This window comes from Aythya ferina, assembly GCF_964211825.1.
Source record: "Aythya ferina genome assembly, chromosome: 1".
Taxonomy (NCBI): Eukaryota; Metazoa; Chordata; class Aves; order Anseriformes; family Anatidae; genus Aythya; species Aythya ferina.
The window spans coordinates 30468744-30494762 of NC_140296.1; the positions used below are offsets into that span (position 1 = coordinate 30468744).

The 26019-nt window shown below is 41.7% G+C and overlaps 2 protein-coding genes across 4 annotated transcripts in view; one reads left to right on the forward strand and one right to left on the reverse strand.

The window, feature by feature from the left end:
- Positions 1 to 26019, reverse strand: part of GTF2F2 (general transcription factor IIF subunit 2) — an 83424-nt gene that overhangs the window by 54306 nt on the left and 3099 nt on the right. For 2 of the 3 annotated variants that reach the window (XM_084529939.1, XM_084529940.1), the window contains 4 exons: positions 23074 to 23147; positions 22552 to 22570; positions 21491 to 21635; positions 13461 to 13499 (listed from right to left, as the gene is read on the reverse strand). In XM_084529939.1, the coding sequence (XP_084386065.1) occupies positions 13461 to 13499; positions 21491 to 21635; positions 22552 to 22570; positions 23074 to 23147 (277 nt within the window). Of the gene's footprint in view, positions 1 to 875; positions 2326 to 13460; positions 13500 to 21490; positions 21636 to 22551; positions 22571 to 23073; positions 23148 to 26019 lie in introns of those variants that run through there. The other variant, XM_084529941.1, reaches the window with a different exon arrangement.
- Positions 1040 to 2281, forward strand: KCTD4 (potassium channel tetramerization domain containing 4; the record flags this gene model as incomplete). Its single annotated transcript, XM_084529973.1, has 1 exon — positions 1040 to 2281. The coding sequence occupies one exon, from the start codon at positions 1040 to 1042 to the stop codon at positions 1811 to 1813; it is 774 nt and encodes a 257-aa protein (XP_084386099.1). The 3' UTR covers positions 1814 to 2281.

A 26019-nucleotide genomic window follows, 5' to 3' on the forward strand; every position in this document is an offset into this window, starting at 1 on the left:
AAACCTTTTCTAAAAGGCACCGAAGGCGAGCCCCAGAGCAGAGTCTCGCAGAGGGAAGCCAGCCATTTGGTTCGCGTGCTCTGCTGCTTCCCCCCCGTGCAGAAGTGTTGCTAAGCTATAGCGCTGTGCGATGCTCCACGGGATCTGTAGGCACACAAACCTTTTGTTCCACAGTTGTTGCTACCGAGAGGGGAGGAATTGATGCTCGACAGCCTTGGTGGGTTAAAGAAAATCACCATTTTAAACCTATCTCCTCCCTGAAACAGTTTTTTTCTATGGCATAGGGAAGGGAAGAAGCCAAACCTCATTAGGCTGCAGTTCTTGTACTGGTGCAGATGCTCCCCTCAGTGAGGATGGAAGCTGTCGCCACGAACTTAAAACCAGTCAGCCCAACACGTCTTCAACATCCCTTCCAAAGCATCTGCTGGGGAAACATCCTGGTGCCATGCACGTGTGCTGTAAGTGAGAAGTATGTGCACACACCTGATAAATGAGCCCCCCCCCCGCCCTCCTACAAAGGGGGATGCTTTTAATTTCAGCCTTGTCCTGGTGCACCCATCAGGTGCCATAAGCAGTACAAGGAAAACGGGAGATTAAAACCCTTGAAACATAAATGAAGCTGTCCTGTTTAACACCATAAGCACTGCACATGATTTGGCCAGCTGCTACTACAAATACATTCAAAGTACTAAAAGCAAGGTGTCATTCAGAACAGCATTGTTCATTTCAGTCAGGAACCCTCAAAACTTCTGAGACTTAAAGGTAAGGGAGGGAGAGAAATGCTTTCTATGCCCTTCTTCCCTTACACAGTTAAATGCAAATTCCCCCTTACAGTCATATTCCTGCTATCTCCCTGCATACACAGCTGATACGCCACCTACTGCAAAAGCCAGCTGACAGACCAAGCAATGCTAGCAGCATTTCCATTCCAACATCGTGCCGGAGCTGAAGAAAGGTGCTTTTAAAAAAAATAAAAAATCGTCTTTTCAGGCTGACGGGAACAAAGCAGGACTGCTGGCTTTTTGTGCTCGCTTGGAGAATGGAGAGAAAATCAAACCGAAGAGCAAAGGAATCTGAGGAAAAACACGGTGCCTCCGAAGGCTCGGAGCAAGACAAGGACTATAAAACGTCTCTGGTTACCCTGAACGTCGGTGGCTATCTGTACATCACGCAGAAACAGACGCTAACCAAGTATCCAGACTCGTTTCTTGAAGGTATCATCAACGGCAAGATAATGTGCCCTTTCGATGCAGATGGACATTACTTCATAGACAGAGATGGACTCCTGTTCAGGCACATTCTGAACTTCCTCCGAAATGGAGAACTTCTGCTCCCGGAAGGGTTTCGAGAAAATCAACTTTTGGCACACGAAGCAGATTTTTTTCAGCTTAAGGTGTTATCAGACGCAGTGAAATCCAAGTGGGAGAAGGAGCAGCTCGCGTCTCGAGAGACTACTTTCCTGGAGATCACTGACAGCCACGACCGTTCCCAGGGTCTCAGGATCTTTTGTAACGCTCCCGATTTCATAGCAAAAATTAAATCCCGCATCGTGCTGGTGTCCAAAAGCAGGCTGGATGGCTTTCCCGAGGAGTTTTCTGTGTCTTCGAATATCATCCAATTCAAATACTTCATCAAGTCCGAAAACGGTACGCGGCTCGTGCTGAAGGAGGACAACACCTTTGTCTGCACCCTGGAGACTCTTAAGTTTGAGGCTATCATGATGGCTTTAAAATGTGGGTTTAGACTGCTGACCAGCCTGGATTGCTCGAAAGGGTCTATTGTTCACAGCGATGCACTTCATTTTATCAAGTAATTGCAAAAGGCAGAGGAAATGAGCATGCAGCCAGCAAACCTCCTGTAACTACAGCGTCCTGGCATCACAAACACCGTATCTAACCAGCCCCGTGCCACAGAGCTCGGCTGCTAATCAGTTAATGTGAGCTAATGGTATGTAAATCTCATAACGACATCCATCTCTGGCTTACTTAAAGCTGAATGAGAATTTTATGCCTGAATTTAATAAAAAAAATTACCTGCTAACCACTGTAAACGCAGATTGAATGCTTTGTGCTGTTTGTAATATGTTTTCTTCATGCTGTCGTTCAGCCGGAGAGTCTAGTTGGGTTTTTTGTGTACCTGTCTGACTGCCACGCACACACCTAACTGCTCTGCTAAGCAGTAGGGAGAGTATTTCCATAGAGCAGGCAGGCTGAAAATCTGTTCTGCTTCTAACAAGTCTCTCAGACTGGATTTGAAATGGAATAAATTCTTCTGAACGGTCGTTAGTGTTCATGCTATTGTACTGGGTTTGCCAAAAACGTGACACTGAAAGAGGGTTCAAAAATTAATCAACTCGATTTGAAAGTTGAACTCATTATTTCAACTCACTTAAAATCAAATTTACAGCGGTGCTGCTGCATTAACAATTGCTAAAGCACGTGAACCAACAGATAATGCTGGGGAGGGATTACTTCTGTGCTGGGAAACGAGCTGAATCTGCAGAGAACGTAACATTTTCTGGTTCCATATAGTTATCAGACGGCTAATAAAAATGTTTGGCAGAAAGTTTGACATAACAGGCTTCCAGCAATGACATCCTACAATGCTCAAGTTACTATTTTCTACTAATCATTGGTGTTCATAAAGACAGGCAATTAACAGAGCCCTTGCTTTGCACAATAGCTTTCTAAAAGCAGTTCGCAATATTAGTTTTGAATAGACCACCTGCTGGCATTTAGGATGCATCAATATAAGTAATGGAATAAATATCTTCTTTCTCCTCATCTTCACAATTTATCAAATCTGCTAATTTATATTTTAAACAAGGTTTTAATAGCTTCGGCGGAACAGCTCTAATTTAACCACAAGCATTACAAACCAGTCACTCCACAGAAGCAGACTGAAAAATCAACATGCCACACAAAAAGAAGCTGCACTAACTCAAAGTTTAAGCTTCGTCCAACCCTGGGCTCTACCATCATTCACAGCTCAAATGAAATCAAAAATTCAAGTAAAATATCATTAGAGACAGAAAATCCAACCAAGCAGTTTCTTAACTTTCCCAGAATATTCGTTTTGTAGAGAAAAAAGGAAATAAACATTAGGACTGTCCAAGTGAAATGCACTGCAATGCATACCAGAAGTGACAACTGAGGAAAAGAGATAACATTTGGTAGGCTGAAAACAATTTTGTCTCGGCTTTTAGAGGGAACAAATCCATTTTCAGTAATAGCGACTGGGAATACAAACTCAATGTCCCTTTATCCTTCTGTGTGAAACCCCAGTTCACCTGTAACACACGATGACTGTAGGTAACTGGGTCCCTTGCTGGGATGAATTCCCAGAGGGAGACCAGGCAGCAGTGACTGCAAAACAATCCACTATGGTTTTATCAAGTGGGTAAGTCTGATCCCTCCGGAATACCCACAGACTAGAAACTATCAACTTCTTTAACCTCTCTGTATTACAAAGTTAAGGATCAGAAAATACGTGCTTTTAAGTTGAGTTTTCCCAAACTGTTAAAAATCAAATCACCTGAAATTTCAGGCATGCAAACTGAAGAAGAGTTTGCCTGTCCCAGAACTTCTCTGACTTTGTCCACATACATTTGCCATCTACAAAAGATACATAGAAAAATACAATTCTTTACATGCTCACCTCTTTTATATTCTTAAGCCATACCAACTAGAACTCTATCACTGTGTACATAATGATCCCTTCTCCTTCCCCTCCACACACCACAATAAATTGTTTTCAGAGTGGTGCCTTCAAAAATTCTCATTAACCATTCATCTTGTACCTAAAACAATCTCTAGGACTTCTGCAGAAAGTAAATGTGAAAGCTCACCTGAGAGAAACTCAGATTCCTGCTGATCTGCTAGGACAAGAACTAGAAATGTCATCACACAGAACGATGACATGAAAAGCCCTTCGTGGACTCATTTCTCTACATGAGCAAAAAAAAAAAGTGACGAGACAATCTTAATGAGCTTCTCAACTAATCTCCAAGTTTTAAAGAAGTGTGCTCTCAGTGCTGTCAAACACACAGCCTGTATGAGCACAAAGTCTGGAGGAGGCTGTTGCTCCTCAGATGTCACATCATCCATTTTCACTTAAGTGCTTTTGGTTATAACCTTCACTTATAATTAATTCTTGATTGAGATTTAAATTGCCATTAGAGTTGAAAAGAAAGAAAAAGAGAATAAAATCAATTTTGATCCCAAACAATTAATAAAAACCTTCTGTGGTTGCTTGCCTTTCAGCTGGGCTCTTAGGAACCGTTAGCACGGTTGTATCAGAAAGCAGTGCCACTTGGTCACCGTAGCGTGACTTCACCCGTGAGAAAGCAGCAGAGAATTTGACAGTTCTGCATTTGTTCTAGGAAATACTTTTGGAATATGAGCTATTCACAAGCTGGTAATCACAGGTAAAATTCAAAACACCTGAAATATCTTCTTAGCTTTTGTATTTACAAGATTTACTGGAAAACTTTCATTTGCCAGGCGTTTGATTCAGAGTACCTAATTCCCTCTTAATTTACGAAAAAAAAGAACACTTGAATACTTCCCAGTTCACATTGTAGCTGATATGAGATAATTCGATGTATTTGTGGTTTTGTTCAATCAGATGCTTTGATCTAGTGATGAACTTGAATAATTTATCAAACCAGGATGGCAGCGGCTTGCTTTATATATAAACAAAATGACCACATAAAGCTTCCATAATGTTTCCTCTTCGCTCCATAAATATTTAATATAACAAATCTATTTTGCATATGTTCACTCAGGTGGGTGCTCGTGTTACAACGCTGTAGGGTTGCCAGAAAAGGAAGCAAGTTAAACAGCATGCTTACCTTTTCTGCCTTGTCTTTCCAGTTGGAAGCTGCATAACATCATGTAGGAACTGTAATTTTTATAATTTCTGTGAATTACCTTCAACTGCAGTGGTAGGAATAAAAAGTAACTTCCCCACGGAGGGGGTTCAACCTGTTCTCACTCTAAGACACCTCCACTTGCCTCCCTGCCTCTTTTCCTGGTGAGAAAAGGGCCATCAAGTGGGCAACTGAGAAAGGCCAGGGAGCTGGAGGCAGGGCTGACCAACACACACTGCAGAAAAAAAACTTTCTGGCCCCTGTGAATGCTCGTGGAAAAATATATGTATATATTGATGTCAATTTGCTCAAAACACCCATTGTACTGCTTCCTCCCACGCTTGCATGCCCATACTCTCCATTGGTGGAGGAGCAAGCAACAGCTGTTTGATCACACTTGGCAGCATGGTATTATAGCACTCACCTATTTGGTTTATTTTTATGTGAGGACATAACCTCCGAGTGGCTGCACTAGGTCAGATTAAGATGTGTCTAGCCCAGTGCTACCCATAACTGTGAACTCTGTTTCCATCTCTTCATACCTCTGGTGACGATTCCCATTTTTGATCCTCTGACCTTCCCCTCTCCTAGAACGCAAGTAAGTAAAGACAGTGGCTAAAAGCAGGTGCCTAGAAAAAAATATAGGAAGCAGAGGAACACATGCGATGCCCCCCTAAAGTCAGACTCCAACAGCTCACTGCCCAGTGACTTCTAGAGCCAGTCACTTCATCACCAGCCACTTCCAGAGTGGTCTCTACAGAGAGCCTTGATGCTCTGAAACCCACAGGCTGTGCATCAAGGTCAAGCTCCAGCTCTCCTCTCCCTACTGTCAGTACCTGCTTGCCCTGTGAGCAGTGTTTCCCAGCACCCTAACTGCCTTACTGACCTTTCCATGTACTTGCGTCGTATTTTTAACTGTATTCTTGCATTTGTACTTGGTATGACTGTGCAAGTGACAACTGGCCATCTCTTTTCTAAGATAGATAATATTTATTTAGATCCTGAAAGAAAAAAAGTATCACAACCTCATTTGCAGCAATCAGTGATGTTGTTTTCACCTCTTTCTTGCAAGCATTGCAAGGTTTCCATTCAATAAGATGGAAGGATATGAAGAAACTCAGGTCCCCTCCCCACTAGCATACATGCAGAATAAGGACAAATTGCAAAAATTATTGCAATTTAATACTGGAAGTGCCTCATCCATTAATTTGTTTTTTTTTAAGTAGAAGGGTCATGGTGTCCTGATTCAAGTAATGAATGAGGAGCAGGGATGGGAGAGGCAGGTTCATTTGGGTCTATGACAAAGTAAACATTGTTTTCTTAGGCAAGAATTAATTCATCTTGGATGAATAACTATTACCTAACCTCAAGTCTTGTCTGCTGTCCTATAACACAGGGCAGGAACTCATAGATTATCAGGAAAGTGAGTACTAGTTAAAAAATAAAGGTATCCTCATATGAAGAGAGAAGCTTGTATAAGTGGTTAGGTTGAAACAAAAGCAACTGATAAGGTAGAAGGAATTTAAGATCAGAAAATATTATGGTTTTCAGCTTCTTTTGAAACGGCCATTCCGTAAGTACCATGCACGAGGTATCGCACAGAACACTGCCTCAAAGCACTGCCTCTATAAATCACCATTCACAATAAAATGTCAGAAAATAAGCAGCACGGCAAGGACGGTAGGAGGGAGATGTCTAATGGCACCTGAGGAACTTGGATGAGCAAGCACTCTGCAAAAGAAAACACACTTGCCTTCCTTTCTGAAAGAAATTGCATAATATCCTGCAGAACGAGACAGTTGACTTCTCCTCCTAAAAATGTGTGTGGTAGGAGTAGCACACACAGCTAAAAGCAACAGTCTACCAAAAAGCTGTTTCTATCCGCGCTGGTAACAGCTTAACATCATTGCCATTATCATTTAACACCACGTTTGTTCATTTTAAGCTTCAGAAAGGAGCACTGTTCGACTGCTTCAGAAACAAAACCAGTCAGGGAACTGGTACAATAATTACAGCCGTAAACAACAGCCACTCATTTAAAACATTATTACACGGTGACATGCGAGTTCGGCACAAAAAGGTTTAAGAACCAAGCAATTAGAAGAGGACTTCAAAATGAAGCCATTCTGCAGGTCTGCAAAACCTGTGCTAATGCTAGGAATAAGTACAGCATTGCCTTGGTTACTGGCGTTACAGCTTTGGGGAATCCAAGAGGTGTATGGAGCACTCATAGAGCCCACAATCTGTCTGGACATTAAAAGGGGACTCCCACAGTTCCACTCCAAGCATTATTTCGGGTACCTGAAAACCTAGATCCATATGGTTTTCCAAGACACTTCCACTACCACCACTCTTGACACCGAAAGAAGCAGCAGCATCCTCTTTAGGGAGGGTGGCACCTTACCCGCTGCAGGAGCTTTTGGAGATGAAGACCAAAGAGCAAGGAGATGACAACAGGTTTTAAAATCCAAGGCTGCTTGCCAGGGAAAGCTGCAGCTCCAGGAAGATGAGGCTCCACAGGGGCTGCCCGAGCAGCGAGGGCTGGGAGGAGGCAGTGCGGTGAGACAGCTCACGATACCTGAGCAGAAGGACCGAGGAGGGGAGAAGGACTCCGTGAGGGTGACAGCCACCTCGGGTTGACGGAGAAGGCACAGGACAGCAGTGAGGTTGGACAACACCAGAAACTAACTCTAATTATCCTGAAATTACTGCTATTAATAATTCTCCATTGGCTTTTCACGTGTCACATATCAGGAGGACAATTTTCTTTTTCTGCAGCAATAAGAGGAATGGAAAAACACATTTCTTTATTTAACAGAAAAATATCAAGCTACAAAGCGACTGCTGTAGCTCCGCAGAAAGCTGATTGTTAACTCAAAGAAGGTTCTTGATTTTGTACCACAGCGAACAGATGAATAAAAAACCCCACAGGTCAGAGGTGGGTACAGACTCTCCCAATTAGGAAGGAGAAATTAGGCAAACAAACTAGCAATGAACAGCCTAAGCATCAAAAAACGTAAACAGAATAAGCAACTGTAACACCAAACCCAGTCGTTTATTGCCTCTTTCCTACTTAAATAAAGCCTTTGGCAAGCACGAGGGATAAAGCAGTACATTTTCTCAATCTGAACCTGGTCATCTCGTAGGAAACAAATTGAAGGTCCTGCAAGCCAGGCAGATAAGAATCAGCTAAACAGAGAAAAAGGCACTCTCGGGTTACCAGCTGACTTTATCTGAGGCCGGCAGCACTGCCAGGTCCCGTGAGATTTCCTACACGTTTTCTAAAATGAATAGCAAGTCCTGTTCTTCCCCTACACTGCAGAAATCTAACGTATAAACTGCTTTATGCCTTCTCCTAGGACAATAAAAATCCACCTGTGATACTCTTCTGCTGTGCACAGATGATGATTTTAGGGTTTGCCCACAGATTATAGTGCAGAAATTCCCAGGACAGCCTGCATGTGGAAGACAACACGCACAGCTACACCCTGCTCCTGCTGGCAAGGTGCTGGGGCTGGAAAAGCCTTCTAGCTCTGAGAAAGCACCAAATGAGCTCTGCTAGACTGTTCCTAGGTTCAGGCACACAGAAAAAGCTCTCTCAAACCAGACGTCTCCTCAGCCTGCTTGCCCTTCAGTGGATATTCTTCCCTGCACCTCTGTGGTCTCCTCTAAAGCCCCGTAAACCCCATCTTCATGTACATATCCTCTGGCAAGCAATTAATAGCTTAATTACGTTCTGTGGGCAGAACCACCTCTTATTTGAAACTGCCTCCTGCCAGCTTCACAGCTGCTACACACCAGCCTTGCACTGGCCACAGCAGATTTCCCTCTGCCCCTCTGATCCGCCACCACTCAAGGCTCTGGTTTAGTCCTGGAGCACTGCAAAGGGCTGAGGATGGAGCCCGTGCGATGTGACCGTGCTGGTAGGAGGGCGAACTCCAATCAGCAGCAAAATCCCTCACAGAAGATGAAAAGCAACTTGTGGAGTCATCCTCTGCAACGCCAGACGTGGTTGAAATTCCTGGGATTCCTTGAAAGTCACAATGATCTGAAGCGTGGGGGACAGAGGGATTTGGCCAACCTCCTTTCAGTGGTTTGTAGGGACAGGACGAGGGGCAATGGCCACAAGATGGAGCCCAGGAAGTTCCACACCAAGATGTGAAAAGAACTTCACGGTGAGGGTGATAGAGCACTGGGACAGGCTGCCCAGGGAGGTTGTGGACTCTCCTCTGGAGATATTCAAGATCTGTCTGGACGCCTACCTGGGCAGCCTGCTCCAAGGAACCTGCTTTGGCAGGGGGGTTGGACCCGATGATCTTTTAAGGTCCCTTCCAACCCCTTCAGTTCTGTGGTTCTGTTCTCATTATATTTGAGACAAATCATAAATGCAATCAAAAGCAAGCTAAATTCATCAGGACTGCTCAGTAAAGCAAATATTAGAATATTCATACAGTATTCTAAAATAAATAGACATTAAGGGCAATATTTATGCAAGTTTCTTAAAAAAAATTAGTTCCAATTAGCGTTGACCTACATCAAGTTGTAGGTCCTTTTTGCTGTTCTACCAGTGCACCCTTCCTAATTCTCCAGATTATCTGTTACAACCAGGATGATAGACTGACTCCACATACCATAACGCAGGAATGGTTGCGTCTTTATTTGTTTTAACAGCACCAAATGGAGCCTCATTACTGATTATGACTTTTGGAATACCACCAAGAGGTCCGTTATCTAAGTTTTGTTGCATTCAGCTGCCAACAGCAAAGTTTAATTTCCAAGACAAAAACTGTTTCCGCAGCTTGAGAATGGCAGGTTCTGTAATTATCTTCAACACTGAGATTTGCGCTAATATTTAAATTAAGAATTACGGCTCTACTCCTCCTGATTATATTTTTTGTCCTTAGTTAGATTTTGCTTTTGAAGTGCAATTAATATACATTAATTGCTTGGAAGCGGATGAAATCAAGTGTGCGCTCTGCAGCTTCCTGCAGTTGTGTCCTAACAGGAGAACTCTGTGCCTTTACCAAAAACTTGCTGACTTCGCTGCAACGCTGCTCAGCATTAAGCAAAGTGCTTACACTGAATGTTGAGCATACCAACGTATGTATAATCAATACCTGAAACTCTTTGTTGTGACACTGAAAAATGAAGCAAGTGTGATCCTCAGACAGTTTAAGCATTACATACTTGTGTATGCAGCCAAACGTGTACATTCGCAATGGGCAAAATGCTAATTCTAGGTTCGTGCTCCACTGTCTGCAGTATCTCAGGTAATTTATTCCTTCCACACAAAATTAAATAAGAAATGGTCCCAGCGGTTCCTCTCCCCTCGCTAGAAGGCTTTAGTATTACTCACCAGCACGTACAGGGAAAGAGATGACTAACACCTTGTCCTAAAGCTTGTGAAGTACCGATGGCTGCTATTCGCTATCAACTAATGTCAAAGACTTTGAGAGAGGAAATTTATAAAGAACAGGAGTGCAATTGGCTAGACGCAGGTTTGAGACATGCAATGCTGCTTGATGCACACATCCTTGAAGAAAAATATGCATCTGTAGTCTGTGTGCATCACTGAAACAAACACACACCCCTATGAAAGAAATAGCGTGCCTTCAAAATGATGTTCTCAAAGCTTAGGCAACATTATAATATTAAATATTATAATAGTATTATTATGAATAATAATATTATGATTTTATATAGATAGATAGATAGATGTATAAATAATAACTGCTGGCTGTGCAACATTACTTGAACATGCTTCCACAAGGACAGTGCATAAGCACATGAAGAACACACTTCTTTACCATACCTTTCTTCAAAGACAACACAGACTCAGGGCAGCAGCTTCTGGGTATTTTCACTTTGGGGTGAGGGGAGGTAGGTCAGACTTTAAGTGGCGTAAACACTTGGTTTTCACAGCTTCTGTCACCACTGACAGCACTTACGGGTAGGTGCAAGAGAAGCCATAAGTAAACAGGAACTATATACACACGTTTGGATTTAAATTATTTGTTCAGAAAGTGTATGGTGCTGCTTGGCATCACATGGGAAAAAGCAGAGCCAGTTCTCATTTCTCGTTCCTTTAGCTGACACTTTATTTGCTCCTTTCTTTTACATTCAGCAAAACCCAGCCTTAGGGCACTGGTTGAATCCCTAAGCAGTGTTACCACATGCACTAACCAAATAGGATCTCTGTATGGAAAGAGTGACCTCGAATTATCAAACTGCATATGCAGAAGGAGCTCTTATTTTGTTTAGGTAAACTTGTTTCACGTTATGTCTTAATTCCTGAATATTTTGACTGTAACCTTAGCATCATTCAAGGTATTATGGATATTGACAGTTTACATGGGCGCAAAAACCAACAGAGATACTTCACAGAAGAAAAATCCATGAAGTCCTATTAAAGAGAAGAACCAACACCCCTGGCTCTATCTCTCTGACCTTCAAATCATTGAAGAGTGGAAGAAGTACTCTGGGGAAGGCACCACTACGCTTTGCATTGTTCTTTTACTCTTCTCAAGACTTCCCGGCCACCACTGAGGACAAGATACTGGGTACATGAACTCTGGTTTGAATCTGTATCACGTTGTCTCCCTCCATATGGAATGAAGTGTGGCAATGCTGGTCCAATGATAAATGTTATTACAAATATCCTACATAATACTGGTGATCTATAACTATCGTTCATATCAATACTTATCAATTGTAAGTCATTCAAAATGCAAAACCAAAGCAAAACAGATTTTAAAAAACACCAAAGCCAAGCAAAAACATGCACACGTGCTAACAACAACAACAACAAAAAAAAACCAGCAGAGAAATGCAATATAAATATTAAAATTCTGACTCATTTCAGAAGTTAAACTCTTAAAATCTGCTTAAAATGTGACATCCCACAGCAATGAGTCTCATTGTTCAAGGGGTATAAAAATACTGATCTCTAGAAAGTCGCCCTTCATCACCTTGAAGTCACATCACTATTGCCAGATAATCAGAGGGAACAGGCTTTAACAATGGGGAAAACTGCAAGCTAGAAACATACCTTGGATTCAGTAGGAGGATGCAGATATAACATTTCTAAAACTAGTCATAAATCTTTTGATTTAAGCCACTACAATAAAAGCATCTCAGTGTTAAAAAGAATTCCTTCCAAAAAAAAAAAAAAAAAAAGACAAAAAGTATACACTTTTGGCAGCAGCTGAAGCTTAAATGCAGTTCAAATAAAAGTCAAATACATGAAAAATAAAACAGAACACAGAAGAAACAAGCATCTCCATATTCCAGTGTATAACAAATTACATTCCAGAAGACATTTGGAAAGGCCACTAGCATTAGACTTATATTTAGGAAGTGCTTTTAAGAAGGACAGGGTTGTAAGACTATTTCTAGTCCATCTGCTGTCTCTGCCATTACTACTTCCAAGTGCCAGTACTATCTAATCTGCATGCATCCTGGGTAATCCTTCTGCTAACAAGCCTGAAATTTGTCTATGTGTTTTACATTAGCTGCGTCTAGTTTCCCAGGATCACAGGCTCTTGCTTACCCTGGCACTTACTCGTGCTAGTACATTAGTGATATTTTTGAAACATCTTTCATAAAAGCAAAAAGGGGAATTTTTATTAAATGCTGCTTGACACCAAGATTCTGGTACTGTCATGTAATACCTGGCAATTTCAGTAATGTAAGCCCAAAGGATTTAGCAGAAGAGATAGGAGCAGCCTAGGATCTCACAGCCCCAAGAGAGCTCTGCTTGAGTTGCTGGGGAATTGCACTTGCACCTACCTGTCTCATTCTAAGATACCTCATGGAGCTGTCTCCTTCCTCCTCACTGTGAAAGAAGCCTGCTCAGACTAGCTTAGACCTGAAATGAAATCTTAACACTCCTAAGCCTGCCTGATATCTTATCTCCTAGAAGCATGGTGACCATTTCATTAAAAAAAAAAAAAAAAATACTTCTTTGAACTGTGCAAAGAACCATTTTTACTAGAGCAATTGCAGTTTGGGAAGCAGCCTTAGAAGTACTAACTGCATTCAAGACATTGTTAGACTGACTAACATGCGACTGGTAGGTGACACAAGTGAACAACTTTTTCTTTCACTCTTTCCAAGGAATTTATAAATTTTTTGCAAGCAGTAGACAATTTGAATAAAGCACAATACTAGAACAGTATTTTTCTGACTGATTAGCCTATGCAATTAAAACCAGATAACAAAGATTTGGAAATCGGCTACAAACTTTCCAACCAAGAGGAAAGAAACCAAACTCATCTGTGAGTCAATGAACATAAAAAATAGATGAGAAACACCAAATAAAAACCTACAATGACATTCTAAAGAACATTACATTTCTAATGCTCTCCTTCAGAATTCTATTTTTTCCATTAAAATCAAAAATATTAATAATTTAAGCTTCTGGTTACAGCATACAGTTTATTAAGTTGTTTGTCAATTTCATGACACTCTGCCCGAGAAATATAACAAAAAGAACCATTTTTTTAAGCTACCAATTTCTTGGAAAGTAAAACTGAAAAGCTGCAGCTATAAGTCATCACTTAAGTGTTTCAGAGAAAGTGTTCGCACTCACCAGCACCGCTGCTTTCAGATTTTTCGTCTGATTGACCTTCTGGAAAAAAAGAAAAAAAACAAACAAATGAACAAAAAGGGAAACATAACGTTTCTGTGTTGATTATTTGAAATTACAACTAAAAAGTGGGCCACAAAGAAGGATAAAAACCATACTTACTGGATTTGATTAATGTTTATAGATGTGCTTTTTGAAGAAAAAATTACCACACAGAGCAACAAGAAGTCCCCTTTAGTACCCAAACTCATGACTTAAATGGGATAAACTCCATTACACCTCTAATTGAGCTCTGCACAAACGAAGTTACACAGCTATAGAAAATCAGTTGTGGGATTATGCTTAAGTAATAAACCATGGCCATTTATCTTACCAGTCTCTGTAGACAAATAAATATCATTTTTGTGTATTTAAAACAAAAACAAAGTTCTGCAAAAGAACGTGCTTGTCACTAGACCAATTTTGAACATGGGCAACCTCCTCTCTAGTTTTTCTGCAGCTTTCTAGATCACACAAGGATTTATTTTTTTTCAGTCTTCTTACCTTCTCATCACTGGCCCACAGCTGGTACTAGAGCCTGACTTGTCAGATAAAAATATATTGATTAAAAATCAGAAACACATCCTGTTCCACAGAGAATGATGCATGCACTTTCATGCACAGTATGCATGAAAGAAAAAAGACACATGTTGCAAAGTGGCTTGCCATAAAACTTATCACTCAGGTGAATGGCGGAGTGAAAATCAGGAACAGCTTCCACATTAAATTTCAGTTCAGCCTTTCAGAAGACAGCAGCCAATAGATGTATTTTGGTAAACCAAGTTCTAACACCTACAAAGTCCTATGAAGATACACTCCTACATAAATTTCTCAACCTCAAGTTCAACTGCTTCTCCTATTATTTGTTCTTTTTGCACCTCCTCTACGGCAGAGAACAAGAAGAATATTTCTACTTATCTGCAATACAGTTAAAAATGGTAAAATATACTTGTCTTTTGCTTCCAACTCAGCCGTGTCACAGCTATCATTATGGACAATTTACTCACAGGCGAGGAGGACTTACTGCTATAATCCAGAGAGAAATTTGTGAGTTGTTAGTTTGATCATTTCTGCCATTTACAGGCTGGGTATTAACAGAACTTGAAAACATGAGATGTTTTACAGAACCTTTTTCATGCCACTGGTTCTTGCTGGCTTTCATGGTTGACGGCCCTATTTTCTCATTGAAAAGGCTGACAGCCAGGGGACTGATGCAAATAGAAGGATCTGAGAGATGCTGCTTTTCTCTGCCCGAGCAGAGGCTGTTGTGAAGTCCTAGCAGCTGAAGGCATACATCTTCTCACTCAGAAAATGTCCGTATGTGGCCTCTTCCCACCCATAAGCATTCACTAAGTGAGTTATAAACCCTGGTAACATCCCAGACATACATGCAGGACAGCCTGTTTGAAGAAAAGCATCTATTTTTTCACTGACTTACTTTTTTGAGTGTATTTGGCATATTTATGCAGCATGATGTTATTACCCACCCAATATTCTAACTCAATTTTAATTTAGTTGTGGAAACATTCACAACCTACCTAACAAGCAAAAAGAAGAACAGGCAAACACACTGAGACATCAGCCCTTAACTGGGCTGAGATAGTTTTCAAATTCAGATACTGCTTCTGTTTCTTTTTAATTTTGTTTTAATGAAAGACTTGCCACCTAACCGTAACTCCTGCATAAGAAGCCATCACACTTAAAAATTGTTTACTGCATCTCTGATTCAAATAACAATAAATGTGTACCATGTCTACAGGAGGAGTGAGTGAGCCTGCCTGCATGCAGCAGGTGAATTTGCCTTTAACAGAGACAAACAATAAATAAATATTCAACCTTGCAAAAAATTGCCCTTTTTTTCCTCCTCATCAGACAATTTGTTTTTGTTATGATTGGGTCACGTGTCCCTGCTTTACAAATCTTCTGAGTACAAATAGCACAAAGAAGGTAAGGGCAGCTGTACCATGTCTACTTAATTTATTATTCCATATACTCTGAATTATATCCTCAAAACACTTATTTATATTTGTACGGGAATTAACAGTCTATAGTTTTAGTAGCAAAAATGAAAAGAAAATTAGCTTACCCCTAACAACCAGCTGAAGCCACTTTACATTCATTTTCTAATCCTCACAATGCTGGTAAGCACGTATCATTTCCATTTTTCAGAGATGCAGAAGAAAGATGCTCTAAGTGTCACTGCTGTTTATTAACGGACAATGTGTCACAATAATACCTATGAAATCTTGACCCATCAAGCTGCTGTCTGTAATTAGACCAGTCCAAGTCACATATTCTGGTTTTCTGATGATGGGTTGCATCCTCTCCGTGATCCTCACAGATACTTTGAAATTTGCATAAATGCCAGAGAGCTGAAAGGCAGCAGCTGTTTGTATTTCTTTTGATCTTAGGCTTGCCAAGAGGCTTTCCTCTCTTGCTGTTACCTGACTACTCTCCAGCCAGCCCATAAAAGATTGAAGTACATAAATGAAGAAGGAAGCATCAAGTAAGACTGCAAAGCACTTTGGAGTCTGGAATATGGGTTAAGTGACAGCCCAAATAAATAGAGGAGATCAGGAAGTGCTGGCGAGGTACACGGGTACGTGCCAAACACCTGACCAGGCAGAACTAAGGCAGCAGATGAGGGCATTTACTTCCCAAATAACAGTTAGATGAAAGTGTGAAGAGTCAAACATGCATCTAATAAGACTGGAAGTCATATCACAAGATTCTGAGTACTATGGAAATAATTAAATGTAATTACAGCAGTAACTGCTTTAATGAAAGAAAGAAACACCTTTCCCAGATTGTTATTAGCCATTGCTCCCCTTAACATTTCTTTAAATGGCTAGATACGTCTGCTTTCAAAACTCAAACTCTGAATAATTATTTTCACTGGAATACAATGGCTCACTGTAAGCCATGCAGTAGGCATGATTCATGTATCAGCCCAAAAAGGGGACTTTCACATTAGTGGTTGTGTTAAAACAAAACAAACAAGAGGAGAATACTGGAAGGCAGTGGGAATCCAGGAGCTGGTATTCAGGCAGACTCATCTGTATTATTGAACGGCGTTACAAAAACATAAAAAAAAAAAACAGTTGCACTTCATGAAATGAGATTCTGAAAGAAGAGAAGGAAGACACAGAAAACTGGACATGAATGTCACGTTACGAGCCAGCGATCTTCTGCGAGGCATGAAACAGCGAAACGGCCCATGCACGACTGCTTCTCGGAAAGAACCAAAGGTCTGCCTGTCATTCTGCCACCTCACGGATTTCTCTGAACACATTTTACTCAAACAGCAGTGAGCTGGGGCAAGTAGGAAGGAATTGAACATCGCTAAAATAAGCATCAAGGCAATCCCACTTACGAAGGGGGAGTTGCGAATATATATTCGAAACTTCAATAAAATGAGTCATCTCACCCAACTTCACAGAAATATCTTAACACTATTTTTTCCTGTGGCATGAAATCTTTCTATCCATCCATCAGTCCTTTACAGGAGGGATGCAACCGCCTGCCAAGGTCTGTGTTTTCCCATGGCACATTAGTAACACGTTTCCCCCCAAAAAAAACTCAGTACGAAACTTTTCTCACTGTCTGTAACGTAGCTGTGTTTTTTTGTTTGTATTGAGAGCCAGCAAGTCTGAGCTACCTGCTGACAGAAAAATAAGCAGGAGGCAATTAAAGCAGTTAAGGGAATAAATTTATAGCCCCAATCTGAAAAGTTTGCTGTTAAATGTTTAACAAAAGCACGTTCTCGTTTCTTCAACCAAGACAGAAACTGTCAAATCACAGCACTTCCTCATGCCAGGGGGAGTGCCAGTAGGAAGCTCAGAAAAAACACTTTTCATCCAGCATATCCCATACCAAGTTCATGATCTGCCCCTACATAGTTCTTAGCCATACACAGAAGGAAAATTCATTTTGTTCGATACAGAACACTGAAATATATGCAAAACGCTCTCCTCTCCTCCCGCCCAAAAAATTACAACTGTGATAGCTGATGACAAAGATAAGCTAAAATGCCTGGAAGCACAAATAGCATTGTTGCATAGCAACTGTTGATGTACATATGGTGATGTTTATGGAACAGAATGTAGTTCAGAGCTAATGCAAAAATAATACCGAAATCAGCCTAGACGGCAAGACCTAGACAGCGAGAGGCAACCGTGCTTCGGGTCCCTCTGCAGTCACCAGGGAAGCCACACTTCCCACTAGCTGTGCTGAACTGATCGCCAGGAACACCGCTGCAGGTCTCGGTGATCTGCCTGGCAATGAGGACTCCGATGTCTCGCAGATGCAAACAGCACTGCAAAGGAGATGGGGAGAGAAAAAGAGGCTTCGGAAGATCAGCCGAGGATCATTTGTGGGAAATGAGCATCTGCTCCTAACCTGGACCAACACAACTGCGATGTAACCACTCCTCACAGCTGTCCGGGCAGCAGCTGAACGTGTTATTTTGCAACCAGTATTTTTGAATGCATATTGCTCATTCTCTGTAATTCACTAGAGCTGTTTCAAAATACACAAATAGCAAAAGAAAAGAAACAAAGAGAAAAAACAGAGCTAGTTTACACAGAAAGAGTGCCGTGTGTGAAAGCAGAGACCAGCTTTTCAGCAGTATCTGGGATGGGATCCACTTTATCCAACTTTGTATTAGCTCAGATCTGGTACAAGCAGTAGAAGACCAAGGAACTGCAATTCATTAGATTTTGGATGTAACAAATGGCACCTCAGAAAAGCCTGTTTCCATCCATTAACTAATTGGGGACTGCCAAGGATGCAGAGATTTACAATGCAAGAACAAATTTCTTCCAACTCCAACAGGTATTAGAACCAATTGCGATTCAGACAAAACAAAAGCCACAGGAGACCCACTCAGCAATCTGGAAATCACACCATGCAGAAAATACTAAATTACTTGGTAAGTTTCATCTCTTTTGCTTGCTCTAAGTGGCTGGATAAGTCAACGTGAAGTGCTGAACTGGCCAGATGGGTGGACACCCTGCAGCATCCTCTCTGATTACTGAAGATTTCAGAAGCAAACTTTGGCATCTCTCATTCATTTTCTGAATCAGAAAAATCAGAGTACCTCAAGTTGGAAGGGAACCACAAGGATCATCAAGTCCAGCCCCTGGCTCCAAGCAGGATTACCCATAATCAGACCATGTGTCTGAGAGTGTTGTCCAAACACTTCCTGAACTCCAGCAGGCTCGGTGCCGTGACCACTGCCCTGAGAAGCCTGTCCCAGTGCCCAACCACCCTCTGGGTGAAGATGGTCACTACGTAAGCATATCAGGATAGCAGACATAAAAGACCTTAGGGCTTTTAATGTGCTGCAGAAAAAAACAAAACCCTCTTCATAAAAGAAATGAAACTGTTATATGAATTCCCTCCATTTTAGGAGGGAATCTTGAGCTCAGTCCTCAAGAAAGGTACTGACTGAGAGCAACAGCACACAAAGCACTTTTTTTTTTTTTTATCCATTTTTCACCCCCATTATCCGTCAAATACATCCTTCCAGATACATCACCAGAAATGCCACCTGCAGTTCTACACCAGCTTAATCTTTGAACCATGGTTCAAGCTGGCATATCAGACCTGTAACACAGCACACTTTGTAAAAGACAAAGCAGCAAGATCACCAGTGCTTTCCACAAAAATATGCCAGTTATAACTTGAAAACAAGCATTGGTCTGTGAGAATAGGAATTAATGCCTTTCAGTTTCTTAGGACTGCCTCTTACTGTGGGTTGACTGGTGTGTAAAGAGGGATAAGCTTTTACTGAGCCTTTTTCCCATGGCTGATACAACTTTAAGAGTTCTTTTCCATGTGGACTTTCTGGCATCAAATAGTTTAGCAGCCCTTCTTTTGGGCAGTATATCCATGCGTTTGTTCTGCTCTTCAGACACCTGTTCTCACACTGCTGAAATTGGCCACGGAGCTCAAACCATATTGGAGATCCACATTCCAAGACCAGAGTGGCTGCAGGAACACTGTGTCTGAAAGCAACCAGGCTGGAATTCGGGATATATTTGTCACGTTCATTTTTACAAACAAAATCAAGAAAGAAAAGTACACTAATGTTTATTTTGGATTGTACTGCCAATAGCAGCTTTAACACAACAGCAACACAGTTTAACACGGTTTCCTGAAAACTCACTAATTGCATGCCATGCTTGCTAAACTCAAGCAAAAACAACTTTGACAGGTTCTGTGCTTATTCAGTGCTTCACTCCAAATATTTCTCACTTCAATAAATTCCCTTTGCCCCTGATTAATATTATAACTTCTACTCCACTCACTAGGTCGATGGTCCTTGAATAACATCTTGGAGTTGCTAAGAAATGCCAAACTTTTAATTGATTAGATAAAAATAGGATAGCTTCTAAGTACCTAAAGGCTTCAAGACAATGGCATTACAGATAGTGAAACAGAAATAAAAGGGCATCTTCTGGCTACCACAGTCTAATGACTTCCATTATAACTGATGGCAAATATTCCATATTCAAGTTAAACTGCAGTCATTGCAGACGTTCAAGTTACCATGAGAGATTTTGGAAGCAGTATTTTGTATAAAAAAGTGTCTTGGAAAACAAAATCCCATGAGATAGCAAACATGCAAAAATCTCAGAATGCAAATTTGAAACATCTTCACACCTGAAGTAGCTCTCTTCTTTCAAGCATTCTGAGGTCAGGGCACAGAGAAACAAACAAACAAAAAAAAAAAAAAAAAAAACAAGACACAAGGCACAACTGAAATGCTTACAAGGTTCATGAAAACTTGTCCCCCTATCTCTTTCCACGTCTATAATCTATAGAATATAAAAAACAATATTTACGTGTTGCAGGTTATGCACATGAAAATACAATCTTTTTTTTTTTTTTTAAGTGAAAAAACGATTAAAAGATTAAATTAGTTTCAGAGAAAGGGATAGCAACTGAAAAGTGCCTGAGTCGTAGTGTGAAGAGCTTAAATTTCCAGCCCAACAGCGACAGTCGAGCTCCTTATACCTTATTACCAGCCATTAAATCTGTAAAATAGATTTTAAAAAGGAGGTGGTCAAACTTACTGAGTATTCTAACTCTGTCCTGTGAGTTATGATTCTGCACCCTCCTTTATTTGATAAAGCATCACAGCAATTACCTGCCAGCCTATGAATGTGAAAACATCAGAAGCTGTAGAGTTTGCTGCCCCACAGAAGGCAGAAGTATTAAAAATTATTGTTTGTCTCCTAGGGAAACCAAAACCTAAGTACCTGAAACAGAGACAGTAAGATGAGATCTGCAGACATCTTACTTTCCTTCTCTCTTTCCAACATCCAAAACATGACCATGTAATTTCAGCTGAAAACCCTACAACACGTGGGACTTGCATGCAAGCCGGTCTGCTGAACATATTGTACACTGTAACACTGCCACGTACCTTAAATCTAACATGCAATTTAGGACATGTTACCTCAAACATCCTAACCGCTCATTCAGCTCCTGAGCTTCACTTAAGACAGGCCAACCAACTGGAATCCAGTGAGAAAAATGGTAACCTTACTTCTGCAGTGTTTGGTAATAGGACCTTGTTCAGATTTAATACGCTTAAACCACAGTTAGATTCTAAGAAAACGTGGTAAACAGATGTGTTTGCTAAAATGGACCTGATCAACTGGGCAGAGGTAGAACCATCATTTTTATAAATCTAAATTCAAGGTAGAGATCAAGAGGAAAATGTGTTCCCATGTGTTTCTGAGGTGAAACAACACAAAAACACTTTTTTCCAGTGTAAATTCGAGAAGGAAACGCACAATGTACTGCACTCTGTGTTCTGCTCAGCAGACCCACAGGTGAAATGTACGAGATAACACAAAAACAACAGCGATACATATGCAGATTACTACAAAACAAAGCCAAAATTTATTCTGAGTCTTCTGGCCTTTTCAGCACCCAGCTTACTGAAATCAGGTACGCTAGGGCTGTAACAAATTCTGACTTACCTGCTGAACTTTCGGTGAACACCGTTAAGGTCTGTCCTCCCACGCTTTGCAGAAGAAAAGGATGTTCCCTTGGTGCGCTGACAGAAGCAGGTTTTCCTCCAATATCATTGATGCTGGCAAGTTCTTCATTCAAAGTAAATGACACCTAACAGTCACAATGACCACAGTGTTACTAAACAGACTCAGTGACACAGCTCTAAGAGTTATGGGGAAACAGAAAGAGAGAAAAGACAAGTAGTATAGAACATTCCTACTTCAAAAACATTTCCAAAAAAGAGTGGGTAAGAATCTTAACACATTGACTGCGTTTTGAAATAAAGCATTCAAAGCTTTAATGTATTTAATAGAATTTACTCATCTTTTCAGTATATTATTTTCTCTTGCAGTCAGAGAATAATTTGATCTTCCTTATTAAAATGGAAGGCATAATAGGCTTCCAGGCATCATTCAGTGATTTAAACAGTTTCACACAGCCAGCTTGGTCCCCAAGAAAAGCGCTAGGGCACCACAAGCGTTATTAGCCTGGGAACTCCAAATCCAGCTCCCCTGCCATATTTACACAGCAATGCCCATAAAGGAACTCGCTGAACGCCCAGTGCCAGGCGCAGCAAGAATCCTACAGAGGGACTCATTGCTTGGTCCAGAGTTCCTTCCAGTTCAAAGTGACAGACCTAGGTGATCTTTTAATTAATTCTAACTAACACTCCTTTTCTCATCTCCTGGACCACCCAAAAATCAGACCACGTGTCAGAGAGCTGGCCAAATGCTTCTTGAACTCCAGCAGGGTCAGTGCTGTGAGCGCTTGGACACTGTTCCAACTGCCTGACCACCATAAAGAACCTTTTCCTAACCTCCAACCTGAACCCCCCTTGAAAGAGAAGTCCCACAATAAACTTACGGGCATAGGTAGGAACAGAATTCTCTACTCCCAACTCACTGGTACAACGTATAATTACAGGTGTAACAAAAAATATCCGATATTAGAACCCAGAAAGCTCTGAACAGTTGTTAGAAATCAAAAGATAACACATCCACAGCCTTTGGATGTGGTAGTTACTTACTTCTGTTCTTCCTTGATTTCTGCAAAAGAAAATATTTAATGTTTTAGTTTCCATGATCTACTTCCACAAGTTTAGCTTCCCTGATCAAAATGCAAAAAGCAAATTCTGGTTTTGTTACTCATCTTCACTCCCGAACTGCTCAATTTTTTTTTTTTTTTTTTTGGATGCTGATGCCCAAGAATAAGTGGGAGAAGTCAGCAGGTGAGAACAGAAGTAGCAAAACAGCATAAATTAAAGGAGATTCTCCAGTTAGATGTGCATATTTCTTAGGTTTAAGAAATCAGACATCACATGATGGCACACTGCCACTCCCCAGTATAATTTCATGTATTTAGGTATTGATAACACTACACAGGCAGGTATTTTTCAGTTTGCAGAGAAATATGCACACGGTGTTTGTGAGAAACAGGACTATGTAATATAAAAGGTGCAACGTTATCTATTTGACTGCCGACGGCTTCTTCTATGTGCAATGTCAACAGTCTAAAACTTGCAACCAGGAAAGGTACAGTAAAGGCTTACTTGGAAATCCTTAGTTTTCCCACTTCACCTCTTCCTGATGCTTTACTCCATTGTTGCGACAAGTATTTCGGGACCTAAAACAAGATGACTGATCTCAGGAAAAGCAGATTTTAAAGTTCTATATAAGTTATGTACATGCACATACTTTAAATGCTTTCTCACTGACCACTTCAAAATATGGTATCACTTAAACATCATAGGCAATATATTCCAGTAGGGAGAGCAAAAAGAATCACAGAATGGCTTGGATTGGAAGGGACTGTAGTTCCAATGCCCCCTGCCATGGGCAGGGACACCTCCCACCAGCCCAGGTTGCCCAAAGCCCCATCCAGCCTGGCCTTGAGCACCTCCAGGGATGGGGCAGCCACAGCTTCTCTGGGCAGCCTGTGCCAGGGCCTCACCACCCTCTGGGTGAAGGATTTCCTCCCAACATCTAATCCAAATTTCCCTTCTTTTAGTTTTAATCCATTCCCCCTTGTCCTACCCCTCCACTCCCTGACAGATTCGCTCCCCAACAATGCAGCATAAAGATAAGGGCAGCGTACAGTACGTTTGTCCCAAATGAAGGAAAACCTGGACTATCTTGAATCTCAAATACTATTATGCAATCATAAAAAGCAAAAAAGATCAGCATCGTGTTCTTAAATGAAGTAATCCTACCAGATAAAACTATACTTTTAAATATTCACTAGAAACTCTCATCTCTTTGGGAAAAAAACAACACCACAACTATGAGGACTGTGAGAAGACAGGCAGCTCAGAGACCAAAAGGTGCTGCAGAAGAGGAGGTTTAGAGCTTGGGAGCCACACAGATCCCTTCAATTACAAAGTTTTTGGTATCCGCAGCCTCAGGCAGCCTGGGCTCTTGGTGGGCAGCAAGGTGCCTCAGGGCACAAGTAATGAACCAACAAGCTGAAGGCTGGCTTTCTCCTTTTCCTACCGCAGTGCAAGCTGAAATCACAGCCTGCCTCGCTGCTCCCTGGCCAGAAAAGACCAGCTCAGTACTGCGGGGTAAGCCAGGCTCTGAAACCCGGCGCTTCCACGGCCAGCCTCGTGCCTCGCTGCAGCTGGTGTCCGTCCACCCACGCTCCTCAGCCTCCCACACGCATCCCAGCAGGCAGGGCTGTGCCTCTGCAGCAGCGCCTCGTTTTTCTGGGGATGAGGATGCCAGGACAACGCGCCCAGCGCTCGGCAGCCTTACCGGGTTCTTCTCACAGAGCAGACGAGCTTGAGGCAGATGAATAACATTTATTCTGGGAGATCGGAAGGTTAAGTGTTTGTGTCAACATCCTCCATCTCTGTTTAGCAAAAAAGCTGAGCGCTGACTAGAGGAGTGCACATCTCCACAGGACTTCAGAAGGTGCCACAGCCTCCCCCTGGGGAGCAGCTCCCCACCCAGCCCCTGCATTTGGTGCCTTCAGCCCCCGGCCAGTTCAGCCCCAGGGGCACAAGGAGCTTCCTTGATTCCATCAAGAGATGGAATAGACCCAAGACAGCAAGGGCAATCACATCCCACTGTTTGCAGCTATCTGTAAGATGTTCAAGTGATATGAGAACTATGTATTTCTTTTCTAAAGGAAATAGCTGAAAGCAGCCTAACAGAAGTTCCTGCTTCCCAGAAACCCTTCCTCTCTGCTCAGGATGTAGCAGTCACTGCAAGGACGTACCTCAAAGACCCAAAATAGTGAATTATTAAAGGAGAAATCCCTGTACTGTTCCAATACCACGTACCAAAAAAGTATTTTAACACCAGAATTTAATAACTTCCTTCTTTACATGCTCACGACACACCTGGACAAATTCACATTCTTTAATTTCGCAGTCCTGGCTTAGCTCACATTCCTGGTACCACAAAGCTCACGCAGTCCTCAGCTACTGAAAACATCCGTGCCCATGTCGAAAAACATTGTGAGGTGCAGCCACTGAGAAAAAGAAACGTACCACATGCTGCCCTTGGTATGTTTCAGGCACCAAGTTGGTTCTCTGCAGCCTGATTTTTGTCTTGCAGAGAACAGAAGTAAGCAAAGTTTTACCCCACACTAAGGAAGCGAAGTCTATCCCAGGAACTCGCTGACAAACAGTAGCCTGCAAAGTTCCCAAAGCTCTGACTGATTTAATAACAACCTTGCGTTTATCCTGCATCCTTCCTTAAATCAAAACAAACAAACAAAACCCACAGAAAACGTCTTAGTACTGGGGCTTAACACTTGCCTTCAGTCTCACAGCACCCCGATAACTGGGGAACACCTAGGAAATCCTCATGCCCTCCAACCATTCACCCAAACAATGTCAATCCAGGCTGGCACTGGGTCAAACCCGTCACAAATGCGTGACAAAGCACTGAATGGGCACACTATACTGATATATTTTTTCATAGTTTTTGAAGTGGTGACTTCCTACAGCAGATTTCATGCCAAATCAGGCCTCATTTTCTCTCTAAAGACAAGATAAATGCTGCGGCACGTGCTCTGGCTGACTCAATGGCAATATTATGATGTGCTCGCACCTCATCTCTGTCTAATTTATACTGCCAGGTGATAAGGCAGACACACATTATCAGTGGAGAAGGACTGAAGGATTCCGCTGCCATTAACGTCGCTGACTTGCCACATAATAGGATCAGACAGGGAATTTATTCAGGCTGGGAGGCTGCAGATCAATCCCGCGCCTTTCAGCTGCCTCAAAGAGTGCAATTAATCATTACCTTTCTGCCAGCCCATCGGGATTCAATGGCTACACAGAGAAAAAGAAGAAAAGGGGTTGTGAAGGGCTGAGATCAAAGGATTATTTCTATCTGCTCGTGGTTACTTCAGTTCAAATGAGATGGCACTCTCAAAACCATTAAAATGGTCTCAGAAATTGCTAGCTCCATGCTAATGGTGTAAGCAACCACAGGAGAGGAAAGGAATGTCTTACACGCTACAGAAGTCTTAACTGGCCAGTTTC